General features: G+C 54.0%; 1 protein-coding gene across 3 annotated transcripts in view; it reads left to right on the top strand.

The window, feature by feature from the left end:
- PDE2A (phosphodiesterase 2A) overlaps positions 1-18333 on the top strand; it is a 92260-nt gene that overhangs the window by 46110 nt on the left and 27817 nt on the right. For all 3 annotated transcript variants that reach the window (XM_081099128.1, XM_081099130.1, XM_081099129.1), the window contains 2 exons: positions 13701-13790; positions 17464-17552. In XM_081099128.1, coding sequence (XP_080955254.1) covers positions 13701-13790; positions 17464-17552 — 179 coding nt within the window. The remainder of the gene's footprint in view (positions 1-13700; positions 13791-17463; positions 17553-18333) is intronic.

Below are 18333 nucleotides of genomic sequence, written 5' to 3'. Positions count from 1 at the left end.
TGCCTGGCCCTTGGCTGTAAACACAGAGAGAACAAGTTCCGTTTCTGGGATGGCTCCCAGGTTTCTCACCTGAAGAACCAAGTGATGGGTGGAGGAGATGTTACTGAGATGGTGAAGACTGGGTGAGGGCCAGGACCAGTGAGACGGGAGAGAGCAAGGAGGCAGAAATGGAGAGTCCTGTTTTGGACAGAAGTCAAACACGCAGGTGAAGATGTCCAGTGGGCGGCAGGGGCCAGGCGGGGGATATATTTGGGAGTTGGCAGCCATAGCTGGTTTATTAAACCATGGATCTGGCAGGGATGACCCAGGCAGAGGTGAGGACTGAGCCCTGAGCCCTGAGCCCTGCCTACTGCAGCATCTAGAGGCCGGGAGGTATGAAGGAGCAGCAGACACAGAGGAGGAGTGGCCAGGGAGGCGAAGGCGTGGTCAGGACCAAGGAGGGGCGGGGTTCAAGGTGGGAGGCTGCTGCTGCCCTGTGGTTAGGTGGGGCTGGGGAGGCTGTGGGGCTGGGCCCGTGCACCAATCCGCCTGACAAGAACTGTCAGTGACAAGGTGGGGCCAGAAGCCAGATGGCCTGGGCAGATGGTGAGGGCGAAGGGAAGGCAGAGCGTAGTCAGCCCTTTGAAGCATTGGGTGGTGAAGGGATGCAGAGAAGGGGGGTGGACGCTGGAAAGAGGTGTGAGGTCAAGGGAGAGTGAATTTTGAATTTTTTTTTATTATGGACTATTTTAAACACAATAATAGAGGGAATAATACAATCAACTTGCCACATGCCCGTCACCCAAATCGAACAGTTATCATGATTTGAGTACATTTAGTTCATCTATCCCTCCTTCCTCTTTCTTTCCTAAAGTACTTTATTTAAAATGTTTAAGTTGTGGTAAAATGTACATAACCTAAAAATTGCCGTCATAACCATTTCTAAGCAAATGGTTCAGTCATGTTAAATGTGCTCACATTGACGTGTAACCAGTCTCATCCTGCAAAACAAAACTTACCCCATTAAAAACTCCCCTCTCCCCACTGCTGGCCACCACCATTCTACTTCCTCAGACAGTATTTGTCCTTTTGCGACTGGCTTATTTCACTTGGCGTAATGCCGTCAAAGTTCATCCATGTTGTCGCCTGTGTCAGAATTTCCTTCATTTTTGAGCCTTAATAATATTCTATTGTATATATGGGGTGTCCCAAAAATGTATACACACTTTAACAGCTGATAACTCACTTAATATTCACTCCTTTTTAGGTTTAACTGAATTGAAATAATGGGTGAAGCCAAACTAAGCTTTGGACAAAGAAAATTTATCCTAAAGTGCCACTAGACTTCTTTTTTATGGGGACACATAAAAGATAAAGTTTACCGTACAAAACTGGCAATAGTCGATAAATTGAAGGCACACAAATAGAGAATGAAATGATGCTTGATGTTTGCGACCCCATTGCTTCGAGTCATCAGCAGTGCCTGGACCAGAATGGTCATCAGTTTGAAAACAGGCATTGACCAAAAAAATTACTGATTTCTGTAGATTCTTTTAAATTTTGAAAATGAACTGGATGTGGATAAACACTGATTTTATAATCATTCAAAGTGTGTACACACTTCTGGGACACCCTGCATCCACCACATTTTGTTTATCCGTTCGTCCATTGGTGAGCAGGGGAGTTGCTCCCACCTTTGGGCTGTTGCGTATTATGCTGCTATGAACATAGTTGTGCAAATATCTCTTCAAGATTATGCTTTCAATTCTTTCAGATAGATATTTCCAGAAGTGGAATTGCTGGATCCCAGGGTGATTTTATTTAAAATGTTTGAGGAACACCATACTGCGTCTGACAGCAGCGGTACCTGTTTACATTCCCATCAGTGGTGTGCCCGTGGGATTTCCGTTTCTCCACATCCTCGGCAGCACTTGTTATTTTCTGGTTCTTATTTTTGATGGCAGCCATCCGAATGGGTGTGGGGTGGCACCGCATAGTGGTTTTGATTTGCATTTCCCTAATGATTAGTGATGTTAAGCATCTTCCGCACGTGCTTCTCGGGCATTTGTATATAACTTCTTTAGAAAAATGTCCATGCAAGTCCTTGGCCCATTTTTAAACTGGGCTGTTTGTTTTATGGATGAGTTGTAGGGCTTTTAAAAAACGTATTCTGACTGTTAACCCTGTATCACATAAAAGGTTTGCAAATATTTTCTCCCACTTCATAGGTTGCTTTGCTGAAGTATTTTAAAGTAAATCCCAGACATCATGTCATTCCATCAAAGATGGATTTTATTAGGGTCAGAAGGTCCTGAATGACACTGAAATGTGACCGTGCAACTCAGAGCCAGCTCGGAACAGAGCGTACGGTGCAGTGTGAGGGGACTCTGTGGGCTTTGGGAACGTGGTGTGTGACTGGGGATCGGGCACCCTGGGTGAGGGTGGGAGTGACGGCCTCGCTGTGTGAGGCCGGTACTCGGTGATGTGTGACATGTGGACACCGTGGGGGACTATGGGACATGACACAGGAAGGTGACAGCAATCGTGTCCCTGGGTGCCGTCCTGGGGGGATGGGTGGGACACAGAGTGGGACAGTGTATGGGAGTGTATGTGGATGTGCCGTAGGTGACGTGTGTGTGTGTGTGTGTGAGATCCATGTTGGACTAGCCCCAGCCACAGCTGCTGACCATCAGGGGGAGGACAGACAGCACGGAGTGGACAAGGACAACCGCCTGGTGGGGACAGAAATGGTGCCTGGGTCCAAGCTGGAGCGAGGCCCCCTCCTTCCTCTGAACTCCCGGGGAAGGTCTCCTGGAGGCAGGACGGGAGCAGGTCAGTGGGAGGCCGTGGGTACCGGGGAACAGCAAGGGCGGAGGTGTCAGACAGCCCTGTCTGGCTCTGACAGTTACAATCGTTTTGTCTTTGAGCCTCAATTCCCTCAAGTGAAAAGTGGGGCTGTTGGGAGGGTTATATGAAATGGTGCTTTTAAATGAGCAGCACCCGGCGCTAAGCACATGCTCAGTGGTCTCTTGAGGAGCACCGTTCCTCACATCCCTCGGCCCAGGCGCCTGGAGTGAGGGGAGCGAGTGGGTGTGCAGAGGGGTCACTGAATGGCTGATATCGTATTCTCCTGTGCCCACAACCCTTTTGTCCCTGCTCACGCTGTCAGCACCTCCCCCTCGCTCCCACACCCTCCCCTCCAGGCTCCTGCCGTCATCACCCACTGTCAGCCTCCAGCCCAGGCTCCTGCAGCCTCATTCAATTAGGCCGATGCAATTTACTGAAGAAAAAACCCATAATTTGGTTAATCACACCACTAGGGGATCTGGCCAGGCTGGGGAGGAGGGGGTGGGTCCTAACAGCTGAGGGCATAGGTCTCGACGTGCCTGTCTCTCAGGACCCCACCCACTCCCTTGGACTCCCTTTGGACTCCATTTAGGAGCCAACAGAGTTCAAAGCTTGGGTCTCCCCAGCTCCAACTACAGAGGGAGGTTTTGAAACAGCTTGGACTGACCAGGGTCACTTGTGCCCTGGGAGGGTCCCTCGTCTTTCCTATGCCTCAGTCTCCCCATCTGACAATGGGCCAGGGGAGGAGGGGGTCTCTGAGCCTCCAGCCAGCCCAGCTGGACTTTGCAGCCCAGGTCTGCTCAGCCCCTCTCATGGCTTCAGGAAGGCCTTCCTTCTCTTGGGCTTTGGGGATGGAGGGTTAGAGCATGGTTCGGAGCGGGTGGGTGTCCTCAGAGCCTCATCTGGAACATGTCCACCCAGTGCCAGTGTCAGGGACCCTGTAGAGCTGGGCTGCACACCTGGATGGGGCAGGGAGAATGAGCTGCTGATTCTTGGTCACCTGAGGGCCGCTGCTTCTAACCTCCCAGGTTGTACCTTGCACAGGGGTTCCCACAGAGGTGGGTGGCACTGACACCCAGCCTGCTTCCCCCACCACCAGTCCTCGCCCTGAGGGCTGCATTTGCCCAGGGGGTTGAGCTCACCTCTTTCTAACTTGCTCAGAGGTGGCCTAGTCCCCTGCTGGGAGCCAGCTTAGGCAGGACTTGTGTGGTTCCGGTTCGTCTTCTCAGCAGTGCTGGGAGAAGGCACCATTTTATAGATGAGGAAACTCAGCCCAAGAAGGTTAAAGACTCGTCCAGTGCCACGCAGGTGACGTGTGCAGAGGTAGCGGGGGAACTTGGGGAAGGAGAACCAGACCCGCCACACGCACTGATGCCAACACTCTCAGCCATGCACTCAGTCACTTATTTGGAGTCAAAACCAGCCACGGGTCCACACCCTCCCTCAGACAGCTACACACTCACGGGGCACACCCAGGCTCACATAGACACGGACACAGGCTGTGACAGTCACAGCACACGCAGGCGGCTCATGCACAGATGTGGACACAGGGGTGCTCACACATTTACACTCACACACACTCTCCTACAGAATCCCAGACCCACATGCTTTCACACAGACATTCTCCTAGTGGCTCAAGGGACATAGTCTGCTTGGTCACATGATGGCCCTAGGGACATGCTTTCTGGACGACTAATGGGCAGGCCACACATGTGCTTAAGTCTCCAGCAAAGCAGGAGCTCCCATGGAGTGAGAGAAAAGGTCAGTTCTGATGAGTGCATCAGTTTCGATGAGAGCATCCGGAATTTGGCAATCAAAAGAAGTCATACAAAAGCGATTTTAATTTTCAGTTCCAAGACAAAACTTATACAAGGTCTGTGGGGGCATCGTCATGGTTTTGGGCTGTGTTTCGGGTTTCTATAGGATTTGCATAGCTTCACAGGCACAACGATCGCATGAGATCTCCTGGGCTCACGTGTTTACCCAGCCCTGAGGGGTGTGTGTGTGTGTGTGTGTGTGTGTGTGTGGCCTGCTCCGTGGCTCCCGGATCCTGGGATGTGAGGAGAGAGTAGGGAGAAGTTCCAGAGACTCCGGATGTTTGTTCTCTGGCTTCCTGGGCCCTCCAAAGGCAAATAACTTTGGATGCCAGGCTGCTTGCCGGGGTGGGGTGGGCGGGGTGGTGGGTTGTGTGAGGAGCCTGCCCCTGCCTCTGAGCCCTGCTGATGGCGACCCCGCACAATGATGCAGCAAGACCGAGGTCCATGGCCAGCTCCGGTGGGCTCGCAGGCCCTCCACCTCCCCTCTCCGTGGCTCAGTGCCCATCTAGAGAATGGGGGCAAGGAGGAGGTGGGACTGGATGGGCTCTCCTCTGGAGTCTGAAATTGAGAGAGACTCCAGGCCTAGGGTGCAGAAGAGAAAACCCAAGCTGGGGTGGGGAGAGGGTGGGGCCAGTAGGATCCAGATTTCAGGGCAGGGTGCAGGGCCCCAGAGCCTGCAGGTTCTTTCTACCATATCCCCTTCCCTGGGCCTCAGTGCTACCCCCTGCTCAGTGCCAGAGGCTCGGCCCTTGCTGATCTGCCCAGGAACAGTGCAGGTGGGCGAACGCTGGAGGGCAGGACCAGGGGAGCAGAATAGCACAGCGGGGACCAGGCACTGGAGCAGGTGGACTAGGGACAGTCCTGGAAGGACAGGAGGGAGAAGAGAGGACATCCCAGTGCAGGAGATGGACATGGAGGGGCCCAGGCCTGGAGGTGGGAGGGGCGAGGAGGTGCGGGGCTAAGGCTGGAGAGGTGGGAAGAGGTTCCAGCTCGGGAGCCTGGATCGCGGAGTCCCAGGAACAGCAGTAGTGCTGTCCAGGTGCTTAGAGCTTTACAAACAGCTCCCAGCGAAGCCTGGGCGCTGAGGGCCTGCCCTGGGCGCAGGCGCCATGGCATTCTTATACAAGGGAGGGACACAGTCAGACCGACATTGGATTGCAGGTAGGGATGGGGGCAACTCATAGAGGTTTCACTCTGGGGGACATCGTGGATGGGAGCCCAGAGGCAGGGGCATGCCTGAGATGAACCCTGCCCCCAGATTCCTCACGCCAACCCCCAATACAGAGGGCTATTCTTAGGAGCAACACATTCCTGCAGGGCAGGGAGCAGGAGGGGGGCCAGCACTTAGTCTAGAGGGAAAGGGGGGACCCCATTTCTTCCAGATCTGGCTTGGTCTTCAGGGACTTCCCCTCAGTGGGCGAGGGGGCAGGAGGCTATATGACCCTGGCCATGTGACCCTCCCCAGGCCCTGTCCCCAGGGTCTGTCCCTCTGCCTCTGAATTGGTTCTTGTCTATCAAAGCCTTTCTCATACTCCCCCCACCTCCCCCCGCCCAGGATTTGGGGAACAGCTGGGTTGGGCCAGACTCTGAAGATAGAGCCAAATACAGTCATGGGACCGAGCAGTGAGGCAGTGGGAGAGACACATGACACAGAAGAACAGACAGCAAGAGGGACAGACATGGAGAATCCGGGGAGACTGAGAGACAGAAACAGAGACAGGGACAGCCAAGCTCATCAAGACCTTTCCCCAGGGCACACACTACCTGGCAGCCCCCCTGCCCTGCCCCTGCCTCATTCCTTGCACACCCTTGGGGACAGGGAGCTCACCCTTCCCTTCAGCTTAGGCTTGTCTTTTGTGGTATGACTGACTCAGAGCAAGCTTACATCTGCCTCCTTGTGACTGCCCGCTGTGCCTAACTGCCCACATGGACCCCTGGTCTAGGACGATAGAGGCATCAGGTGCAAGATGAGTGGGACAGCAGGGATGAAGGGATGCTGGTGGTGTGCCCTGGGAGGCACAGTGGCATGGAGGAGAGTGTGGGCAGTGGGGATGGAGGCACTACTGGCTCTGTCGTGTGGAGGCAGCTGAAAGTGGGGAGGGTGCAGGAGCAGCCCTGAGCCTTTCCTGGTCCGCTTGATCTGAGGTCTGCCTCTTGGGCCATTTCCCCCACCCCTCACCAGTTCTGCCCACTCTGGCTGCTCCCTTATCCCCTCCTTTCCTGACCTCAGCCCTGTGCTGGGGACTGAGGGATCCCAGTGAGCCAGGCCTTCAGAGATGTGAGTGCTCAGTTCCTTCCTTCCTTCTCTCCCCAACTTCTTTCCCCTTCCCATCCCTCATCCACCCCCAAACCTGGGACAATCAGGAGGCCATTTTGGAGGAGACAGAAGCTAAGTAGAAGCTGAGACCGGCTTAGAGAGGATGAACCTGGGAGGAACTAGTTGTGACTCCTAGAGGGGACCAGGTCATTAAGGTGGGGAACTGGGGGGGGGGGGGGGGGCGGCGCCAGGACTGGGCTCAGGTGTATTCTACAGTGCACGTGTCTCCAGTGTGGCTCAGAGGCTGGAGACGCGGCCCTGTTGGAGTAACAACTGAAGCTGGAGTCTGCGAAGGGTGGGAGGAGGGAGGAGGAGTGGTGAGGGGAGGGGAAGTAAAGGAGGAAGGAGAGGAAGAGAAAGATAGGGGGAAGGGAGGCCCTTCCACATGCCCTGGTCCCAAGCGGGGACCCCGCTGTCCCACCAGATGGCCCCAGTGTCGTATCTCACGCTCTCCCCTCAGCACCTCCTCTGGGACCTTCCCTGAGAAGGCTCCCTCCTGCACTTGCTGCCAGAGAAGTAGTGGGCGTCCTCTCCTCTCTCACCCTTAACCTCCTCACCTAGAAAATGGGTTGGTCAAGCAGGCACCTACCTGCCAGCATTTGTGGCGGGATTAGAGGTAGTGCCTTTCCCTGGGTCTTAAATTGTGGCCTCTGGGCCAGCAGCACCCTCATCATCTACGAATGTTTTGGAAATGGGAATTCTTGGCCTCATCCCAGACTCACTGCACAGGAAACTCTGGAGGTGGAGCCTGGCAATCTGCATGGCAACAAGCCCTCAGAGGATTCACATTCAAGTGTGAGAACCACTGGTGGGCACTGCTAGCCACAGTAGGTGCTTGAGAACGCTGCCTTCCCTTTCCCAAAGCCATGCAAGCAGGGCACTGACATTTGAGCTTGTCCAGCTGTGGCCTGGGTCTCTCTCCTTCTGGTTCCTTCAGATCCAGTCACAGAGGGTCACCAAGCCTCTCTCCTCCATTCTCCTGCTATTGGTCCAGCTCAGCCTTGTTGAGGGGACGTCTGGAGCTGTAAGATCTTAGTTCTCCTGGGCAGCTCTTCTCTGAGTATTTAAGGCACCATGTCTGTTAGCTAGCTCCTAGGGCAGGTGGCAGACGTGGGTGGTGGGGGGTTTGGGGGGAGGGGCCGCCTCTCCCACTTCCTTGTAGAGTCTCCAAGTACAGGGATAGGCATGCTGCAATGGCTTTGAGAGTCACAGCATAACCTTGGGTGCTCAGGCTCAGGCTGGGGTCTGAGGCCCATCCAAAGGGGGCTACTCTGGCCTGGGTCCCCAGGGGGCCTCCTTTGGGGGAGTTCTGCTAGTCACCCTGATGGGAGCATCTGGGCTTGCTAGAGCCAGGCATGTGCTGGGCATAGAGACAGATTTCTCCTTTGTCTTTGAAGACTCTGTTCTCTGGAGGATAAGAGATTGTGTATATTGCCCACCAGAACAGAAGGCAGGAAGCAAAAGAGTGTAGATGGCATCTGCCTTGGCACCCCTGGTTTCTCCCAATGGGGCTGAATTTCTGGGGTTCCCCCATTCTGTGGATGCTCATCTTGGGTCAGGTAGTTTCTCCCCAAGTCCTCAAGGTGACTACTTGGAGGTTTGGGGAAGGAGTGGGCGGGAGAGAGATGGCAGGAGAAGCCATGAGAGGAGCCAAGATCTGGAGGTGGGAAAAGACATCGAGACTCTTGGAGATGAGACAGGAGAGTAGCCTGTGGAAGAGATGAATGTGGCCCGAGGGAGGGAGAGATTCCCTCAGAGAGACTGGAGAGATCAAGTCTGAGAGAGAGACACAGCCCAGAGGGAAGGAAAGAGGATTAGAAAGGGAGAGGGGCTCCAGGTCCTGGAGGGTCTTGAAGGAGCCCCTCTCCTCAGAGGACACCAAAGCCCGACACACAGGGAACCTCACATGAGCAGAGTTGGAAGAACCAGTATGTGTGGCCCGTCCCACTAACACAACTTGTCTTGGAAGGTATTGAACTACTGGGTTTGCTGTGATTTTGGTATTTTATTTCTTCTAGGCCACCATGAGGGGCACTGTGAGCTTCCTTCCAGAGGGGTGTGTGTGTGTGTGTGTGTGTGTGTGTGTGTGTGTGTGTGTGTTAGTTTTAGGCTGCAGGGAGAGCAGGAAGTAGTTTATGGAGCTGGAAAAGCCATAGAAACTCACAGAGACAAGACAGCAGAGCAGGCTGTGACAGTGGTACTGACCCTGAAGAAGGGCATTAGTTCCTTATGCCATCAGAAGGCATAAGGCCGAGGTCTTTGGCTTCTTATAATCCTAGGCATTAAGGAGTTCGAAGTAATTTAGTCCAGACCTTCTCCACGCCCAGGCGAGTGCAGAAATGCTGATCCAGGCCCAACGCTGGCCCCAGAGAAACGGACTCGTCCGGAACAGAACAGGCTCCCTGTCTCAGTGCCTGGGGTGGGAGACTAGTGAGTGGGAGTGGCACTGTCTACGGTGCTGAGTGGCCCTGCCTCCAACCACAGAGCTGCCGGTAGGGCTGGGGAAAGCAGGGAGTCTCCACCCACCCATCCACCCTCTGTCTGTCCATCCATCCACCTGCATTGAATTGAAACACAAAACCATAGCCCTAGCTGGTTTGGCTCAGTGGATAGAGCGTCAGCCTGCGGACTGAAGGGTCCCAGGTTTGATTCCAGTCAAGGGCATGTACCTTGGCTGCAGGCACATCCCCAGTGGGGGATGTGCAGGAGGCAGCTGATCGGTGTTTCTCCCTCATCGATGTTTCTAACTCTCTATCCCTCTCCCTTCCTCTCTGTAAAAAATCAATAAAATATATTTTAAAACACACACACACACACACACACACACACACAAAAAGAAAGAAACACAAAACCATAGAACTATATGTTGCAGAGCCGGAAGGACTCATGTTTACTAACGAGGAAACCGAGGTGCAGAAGACCCTGGCTGATCGGCCACACAGAGCTTCTGTAGTCCATCTGGGGCAGGACTGGAAATCGCTGCTTTTTTTCTATGCACCACAAATTCTCCCCTGTGGTCTTGGAAATTGCCTGGTTGTTATGCTGACATTTATATAGATGCTGGTTCAAAAAAGCTTCGAAGGCAGGAAATGTGACCTCCTTCACCCCACCCGAGCCTGGGCTGTGCGCACACGTGTGTGAATGCATGCGTGCACATGCCTAAGTGCCTATTTGTATATATGGTTACATTTCTATTCGTGTGTGCATGTTTGTGTGAGGTGTGTGCATATATGTTGGGCAGTGGTGTGGGCATGGTGACATGTATGTGTTTGACACGTGTAGATGTGCATGAGAGCAGGGATGGCTCTATTTGAGCTTCCCTTTCCTCTTCTTTTTAAGATTGCTGGGCTTCTAGCCCTCAACTTGAGCCTTGTCAGTCCCCCAACCCCGTGCCTCCCATTGGGGGACTCCCCCACTTCCATGCCCCACTGATTCTCTCCTCCCCTCACTGGGCAGTGCCCTGCTCTCCATGCCCCACCTCATGGAATCTGAGTTATTTCCCCCTTGAGTTGATGCAGTGGGGGTGATGCTGCTTTGAGATCTGTGGAAGGTTCAAGGAGGAGCAAGCCATTGAGGGCAAGGTTGAGTGGCCCTTCCCAGCCACGTTCCTGCACCTAACACCCTGCACCTAACACCTGGGGTGGGCAGGACAGGGCAAGGCCAGGAAGTGGATGGACAGAAGGATGCCAGGCAGAGAGCCCCAGACCATCGGCCTGTCTGCATCCAACCCAGTCTGGCTGGATGTGACACCCTCTCCCTGCTGCTGCCCCAACTCTCCCGAAGTTTCCTATCTCATTCTCCCATCCTTGCCATTATCCTGCCCTTAGCCTGAGGAGTCACAGAAAACTGACCAACCAGAACAAAGGCCAGACAAGCACCCACCAACTCCAGTAAAAGACAGGTCAGGGCATCCCCCAATCCAAATAAAGGACAGGCCCAAGAGCCCACCAATGAGAACACAGGGCAGACTATTCTCTGTAAGCCCCCTGAGGAGGAACTGGGGGGCAGGTGCAAAACAGAGCCTGGAGAGCTAGAGACTTGGATTCTGGACTTGGCTCTGCCTTGACTGGCTGGCTGACCACAGAAGGGGCCTTGCTTCTCTTTGAGCCTCAGTTTCCTCATCTGTCAAATGGGGACACTTAGCTGTCCCAAGCCTGTGGTTTTGAAAAATTCCCCCTACATCAGTGCCTATATTCCATTCCCTTGGCCCTTCTCCTCCAACTTCCACAGCACACATATCCAACTGCAGGGCAGGGCTCCTCAGCGCTCAGCTTGTCCACCCCCCGTCTCCAGCCGGGAGCAGACCTAAGCCAGCACCATCTTCTAGGACTCTCTGTTGGGAACCACTCTGAGGAGCCTGGGTCTGCAGATGCTACTTCAGGATTATATGAGGCATCAGCTCTTCCTCCCCTCTTTAGTCTGCAGAATTGACCCCTAAAGGCCACTATAGCCTGCATGTATATGATGTGAGCAGGTGTTTTGAGGCCTGGCCCTGTGAATCTGTGGGAAAAAGTTGCCTCCATGTGAGCCCGCGCGTGTACCAGGAGGGAGTCTGAAGGCACGCTGGGGTGTTTCTGCGAGGGCGTGAGGGCCTGTGGCTGTGCCGCCGGGCGTGCATGGTGCTGAGGGTGCGTGCCTTGTGATGAGGAGCGCCGAAGGACAATTGACTCGATCTGGGAGTTGTACTGTTTGGAAGCAGCAGCCTCTGTTGTCCAAGGGCAGAGACATATCTCTATGATCAGAATGCGTCTTCATCCTTGAGCAGTGGCAGGGATCAAAGGGAGACTGGGAGTTGGGGAAAGCAATGCCAAGTGAGCATGCGGGAAGAAAGCCCATTGCTCCCCCTTCCTGGGAACACAGGACTGGGAGGGAGGAGAGCAGGGAGGAAACTGAAGCCAAGAAGATACAAGGGTGAAGTCTGGAGCTGAAGTCTGGCCCCAGTGCAGGACTACTCTGTGTAGCCTCTCTGAGAAAACGGGCAATTAGCCCATTGTTGCATAGCCTCAGGGATGGGGAGCTCACTCCCCCCTCTCTCCTGGTGGCCTCTGCCTATATAGTATGGCTTTGCCTGGAAGAAGGTTCTTCGTCCCATTGGACCAAGGGCAGCCTCCTGCGAAATCTTATGGATCTCCAGCCCATCCCTGGGGCCACAGAGGCCAGCCCCCTGCCCAGGAGAGCCTGAGAGATTGGAGTTGAAGACTGAGACCCCTGAGTCTGCTCTGCCTTAGGCTGGGTAACCCCAGGTTCTCTAGTCTTAGTCATATGAAGGCCTTGGTTTCCAGTTCCCTCCTTACTCTGAGTCTCATCTTGTCCTTACCTGAGGCACAGTGCACTGGGGTGGTCTGATCAGACGATAGGAGTAGGTTAATTGTCATCTTCTCTATTGAGGTTAAATCTTTATCAATATGGCCTGCGGGTTTAGCATTTTAATTTATTACCAGCCACACTCATGCTATGGGCTCATGCTGAGATTGTGGTCCACTAAGACCCTCAAACTCATATCGTTTTCATATGAACAGGGGCCAAGCGATGTCTCTCCTTTAGATACTCACTTTGCTTTTTTTAAAAAATATATATATTTTATTGATTTTTTACAGAGAGGAAGGGAGAGGGATAGAGAGTTAGAAACATCGATGAGAGAGAAACATCGATCCGCTGCCTCCTGCACACTCCCTACTGGGTACGTGCCCGCAACCAAGGTCCATGCCCTTGACCGGAATCGAACCTGGGACCTTTGAGTCTGCAGGCCGACGCTCTATCCACTGAGCCAAACCACTGAGGGCTCAGTTTGCTTTTTGAACACAGACCCAGCCATCCAAAGGGAAGACATCAGAAAAAATTTCCAAGGACTAGCGGGGAGGGCATGGCTGAGTGAACAGAATGAGTCATAACCCTCCCTTGGCCCTGGATCCTGGTTCTATTACCTTTCTCTTTGATCGCCTAGGCTCCAGCCAAGTTAATAGAGTGAGAAGCAGGGACCTTTCTGGTTTCTGTTCCGGCTCTCCAAGGACAATGCCTCTTCCTGGGACCGGAACGCTGTGAGGCAGTCAAGGCTGACTTTTCCTTCTGCCTTTCGAGGGGCTGACCCAGCGGTGTTTCTTCCCCCGTGTGGGCTCATGCATCCCTTGAGCTCTTGGTACTCCTAACCTCACCCCTCCCTCGGTTGAAAAATGAGACCACCTTCCGTTTGGGGAAAGTGAGTAGGACCCAGATTCTGCAGATATTTAGCTGAGCACCTACTCTGTGTGGATAATCTGGAAGGCACCTTTTGGGGCTCAGTTTCATTTTATCTTCATATCAAGGGGGAGATAGCCTCAATTGGCCCCAGTGTATAGATACAAAACCGAGGCTCAGTGAGTTGACCAAAGCACGCACCGCTAATAAATAGTGGATCGAGGATTCAAATTTGGGTGGGTTTTTTGTTTGTTTGTTTGCTTGCTTGGTTGCTTGTTTTAATGTGGAGGCTTGTGCTTTCCCTACTAGGCCAGAGTTGTCCTTGCTAAAGGGCAAGAGACCTGAGATTTAGTCTAAACTTACCTCTTGACTCACTGTGAGTTCTTTGCTAGGTCCATGGTCCTGCTCTGAGCACCCGGTTTTCCCATCTGGAAGAGGAGTGGACTTGGACATTCAAGGGCCTGAAGACTGGTTGTGTTCTGAGGCCCTAAGATCCTGGATCCCAGTATCTGGGAGCCTTTGGCTCTGCCTGGCAAAGGCCCTCACTGCCCTTTCTTCTCTTCCAGGATGCCTTGCTGAGCCTGGGCTCTGTCATCGACATCGTGGGCTTGCGCAGGGCTGTCAAGGAGGCCCTCTCCGCTGTGCTCCCTGGAGTGGTAGGTACCTGGCTTCACATTCCCCCTGCCCCCCAAACCTTTGCCCAGCATCTTGCTGCACCTCACACGGGGTCAAGAAAGAAGGAAGAGGCCCTAGCTGGTTTGGCTCAGAGGATAGAGTGTCAGCCCAAGGACGGAAGGGTCCCAGGTTCTCTTCCGGTCAGGGGCACATGCCTTGGTTGCAGGCTCAATTCCCAGACCCGGTTGGGATGCGTGCGGGAGGCAACCAATGGGTGTGTCTCTCTCACTTCGATGTTTCTCTCGCTCTGTCTCTCGCCCTCCCTTCCACTCTCTTAAAAACCAATGGAAAAAATAACCTCAGGTGAGGATTTAAGAGGACTCTCATGGGGAAGTGAAGGGTTTGGTTGAGTGTTTGGAGAGGGCTTCCTGGAGGAGGAGGGCTGAAGCTAAACCCTAAAAGGATGAACTTACATAGCGATCCTGGAATGTTGGAGACAGAAGGTGCCTTTGAGCTTAGCTGAAAAGATCACGTCTCAGATAATGGAAGGTATTCACCCAGGTCGGATAGCAGCTAGGACACAGTGGCAGCGGGTAGGCTTTGGAATACGTGCAGCAGGAGGAGTGGAGGACAGGCATGCAGAACTTCCTAGATGCTAGGTCTGGGAGGTGCTGGAATGGGGCTCAGCCTCGATGAATGGATCTGTGCCCAGTTAAAGTCACCTCCAGAAAGGAGGGAGGTTGCCAGGGCCCATGGTCACCTGGTCACCACGGTTGCCCGAGCCCAGAGTGTCTTGGTGAGGAAACTTTGACCCTCTTCAACGGCCCCAGGCCACGCCCCAACCTGGCCCCGATGGTCACTGTCCCTCCTTTGGGCAGTAGGATGGATAAACTGGCCCTCAGGGCCCAAAGCAGCAGAGTCTCAGTTGCGCCAGATAGAGGGAAGGAAGCAGAGGACAGTCAATCCGGAGGGGGAGGCCTGACCCAGCCTAAGGGGCATGGAAGACTTCCTGGAGGAGGAGATGCCTAAACTGAGTCCCCATAGCCTGGAATGAAGACTCTACTCTAGATACCAGCCAAGGGCAACCTCTGCTCCAGGAAATGCGGGTACTTCAGAAGGTGACCCACCCCAGGGCCAGTTGTGTCTGAATCTGCTTGATGGATAAACCACCTAAGGCCCAGAGAGGCAGGTGCTTCCCCCTAGGTCACACAGCATGACAGGGACACATGGGGCTTGGCACCTAAGCACCCCCATTCTCTCTCCTCAGCTCTGCCTTCTCAGAACCTCCTAGAAGTTCAGAGCCCAGGAGGAGGGCTGAACAGTGAGCTTTACTGAGCGTGAAATTGTCAGGAAGTGGGTGGTGTGTTGGCACTCAAAAATAAATCCTCCCTGAGAAGGATGGGACTGAGGCAACATCTGGCCTGGGGTGGAGACACATCTGGAAAGAAGGGGGTGGGGAGGCTGGCAAGTCAGCATCCGCAAGGCTGCCTGGCCCCTCTGTGGCCATTGAGGCTGTCCAGGGAGGGGGAGGAAGGGGTGACTGGCCAGACCTTCACAGGCAGGGTGCCTAGTTATGCCCACATAGATGCCCAGCACTGGGTGCTGGAAAGACAGCTGTGATCCAGGCGACTAGGTTCCTGGAACAGTAGGTAATGTCTACTTTGCTTCATCCAAGAGGCCTGTTTGAGCTAGGGAAGCCCTGGCTTTGTCTGGATAGCACGGAAGGGCTCAGCCTTCAAAGAGTGGATGGGGGAGATCGAAGGTCTACTCTGCCTCCAGACTGGAGGGGGGGCGTGTTCCGCCTCCGTTCCTCTCCCCCCTTCCCCAGTAAGGACAGCCGCTAGCACCTGGCTCCCTCATCAGCACCCATTGTGGCAGGCAGCCCCGAATGCAGATGGTGCTGATGTGTCTGGAACTGTTCCTTTCTTCTCTTCAATAAACTCGGCTAATTTTAACCCAGAGGCTGAGAGTGAGGGTGTGGGAGGCAGAGGGGCAACCGGAAATGAAGTGAGGAGCTGTCCTCTCTGCCTCCCCAGCCCGGTCATCCACCCCTCGCTCTGCCAGGGAAGGACTCTGTGTGACTCTGGGTGCTGTGGGGTCTCAGTCTCTTAGGGACAGATCGCACAGGCCCCGCCTAGGCTGCTAAGAGCCAGGTGGCAATATGGCCTGCAGTAGGAGGAGTGGGTGGCCTCATTCCCACTGACTTCTTCATCCCTGAACTCCCCGCCTGGACCCTCACCCAGGAGGCCAAGGGGGCTCCAGGCCTTGCCTATGTCTGCCCCTCCCTCTCCCTTCAGGCCCTATCCTCCCCAGCCCACACCATACTGTGTCTGGCGTGGGTTCTCTGGAAGGAAGACTAGGCCATCTCCTGGGGGTTGGGAGAGGGTCAGGGCTGGCTGGGGACAGCCAAAGGCAACAAGAGTGACTGGCAGGATTATGGGCTCATAGTCATGAAAGGCAACTGCTTTTACTAAGGACTTCACGCTTACTGAAGGTGGGCCTTCAACACCTAGCTCTAATGTCACCTCCTCCAGGAGCCCTCCCTGATACCAACAGCAGAGAAGGGAGGTCCCCATTCTGCCACTGAGAAAACAATGCCCCTCGGGATACTTAGCTGAGCACATGCATGCCCCCTCACTGGGGCAGGGGCTCTGCTGGACACACTGGCATCTCTGGGCCTCCCTCGTCATGCCGTGTGGGCAGTGGAGATGCTCTAGAAGGCTGTGCTGAGTGGGAGTTGGTTGTAGATCCCTAAGAGCAGCCAGTCCCACCTGGGGAGAATGTGGATTTTTGCATGTGGGTCAGTGAAGGCAATTGATTTTTCCAAGACTGATACTGAGGCTGAGACTGCTCTGGGCCCTTGGACTGGACAATTTTTGAGCAGAGCTTTGATCTCACTCTGGGAAGTGATCATTACAAAATACAAACCTGCTCCTGTCTCTCAGGGCTCACCCCATAGCCCTCCACCTGGCAGCAGCCCCTGGCATCCACTTCCAGCTTGGTTTACAGGCCCTTCCAGCTCAGCCCCTGCTGACCCCAAGGCCACCTCCTGTGCTCCTACCCTCACTGTCTGTTCCATAAATGATCAGTACTTTCACACCTACATACCTGCCACTCAGCCCAGAAGCCATTCTTCTGTGCTTCGCCCACTCCCTGAATGAGTCTAATTTCCATACCAGTTACAGGTTTAAGGTCACTTCCTCCAGGAAGCCCTCCCAGCTTGGATCACAGTGTGTGGTTTCTTGTAGAGTTGTTTATGTCTCTGAGGTAAGAGGGAAGCTTCCGGGACATTCTGAGCCCCTCCTACAGTAAGGCCCTGAGTGGACACAGAGTTATTGTTTGTTGAGGCTGGAGTCACAGCAAGGAAACATGCCAGGTGTGTGTGTGTGTGGGGGGGGGGGGGGTTGCCTGCCCTTCAGCCCTTCAGACTCCCTCCCTACACCTTGGATTTAGGGTGATAGGTAAGAAAAGCCAGCAGGGTCATAGAGCGCTGCCTGTCCAGAACCCCTTCCAAGAGGAGACAGTGAAATGGTAAGTTCATAAGGGAGTTTTTCCACCCTGACTACATGTTAGAATTACCTGGGGAGTAAACCCATCAGATGCTTGAGCCCACTCCCAGAGGGTCCGTGACCCTGGTACCTGGAACTGTGTACAGGCTGGAAGCGGGCAGCTGGGAGGGCCTCTCCAAGGTCTCATGAGTGTCTTCTGTTTTAGGAAACAGTCTACACCTACCTTCTGGACAGGGAGTCCCGGCTGGTGTGTGAGGACCCTCCCCATGAGCTGCCCCAGGAGGGAAAAGTCCGGTGAGCTATCCTCCATCCTGTTGTTTTCCCTCATGGCCAAGGATCTCAGGGCTGGGCACCTTTCAAAGTCCTCTGGTCTGATCCTCCCCATCTGACCTTGACCTCAGCTTCCCAGCCCCTCCTGAGTGGACACGGGTGCGGTTCCTTGTCTGGGTCGCTGACTCCAGCATAGAGGGGAGAAGCAATGTCTCCTTCCGTGTCGGTTGGAGGAATGGATGACACTGGGAAAGTGCCAAATTGCTGCGGCTTCCTCAGAGCCGAGTCCCAGAATGTCAGGGCTACAGTTTGTCATTTAGAACCCGGCAGGCTAGGAAAACTGCCTGAAGGTTCTCACACTCACAGCACCACAGCATCACAGAGTTTGGAGCCACGGAGTGCTGGACCTGCAGGAGTGCGCGGGCATCTGAGAACAGAGCTCACAGGCACTGTCCTGCAGTGGGTCCTGGAGCCCACCTGCCGGGGTTTGAATCCCAGCTCCCCATTTACTAGCTGAACAACCTAAGGCAAGACACTCAACCTCTCTGTGCCTCGGGTCTTCTTGTTTGTGAAATGGTGATAATAATAGTACTTACCTCATAGGGTTGTTGGGAGGACTAAATGAGTTTAACACATTTGTAAAGCACTTAAAGCTGTATGAATGATAAATGCCTGTGTTTTCATTATGACAGAATGCTGGAATCACTGACTTCGGGAACATGGGCTTGGTGCCCGATGGTCCCCTGACACCTCTGAGCCTATTGAATTCAGCCTCCTTATTTTCCGGACGGGCAAACGTCGTGAG

Source organism: Myotis nattereri, assembly GCF_964212035.1.
Source record: "Myotis nattereri genome assembly, chromosome: 9".
NCBI classification, from domain to species: Eukaryota; Metazoa; Chordata; class Mammalia; order Chiroptera; family Vespertilionidae; genus Myotis; species Myotis nattereri.
This window is presented reverse-complemented; position numbering and strand designations above follow the sequence as displayed.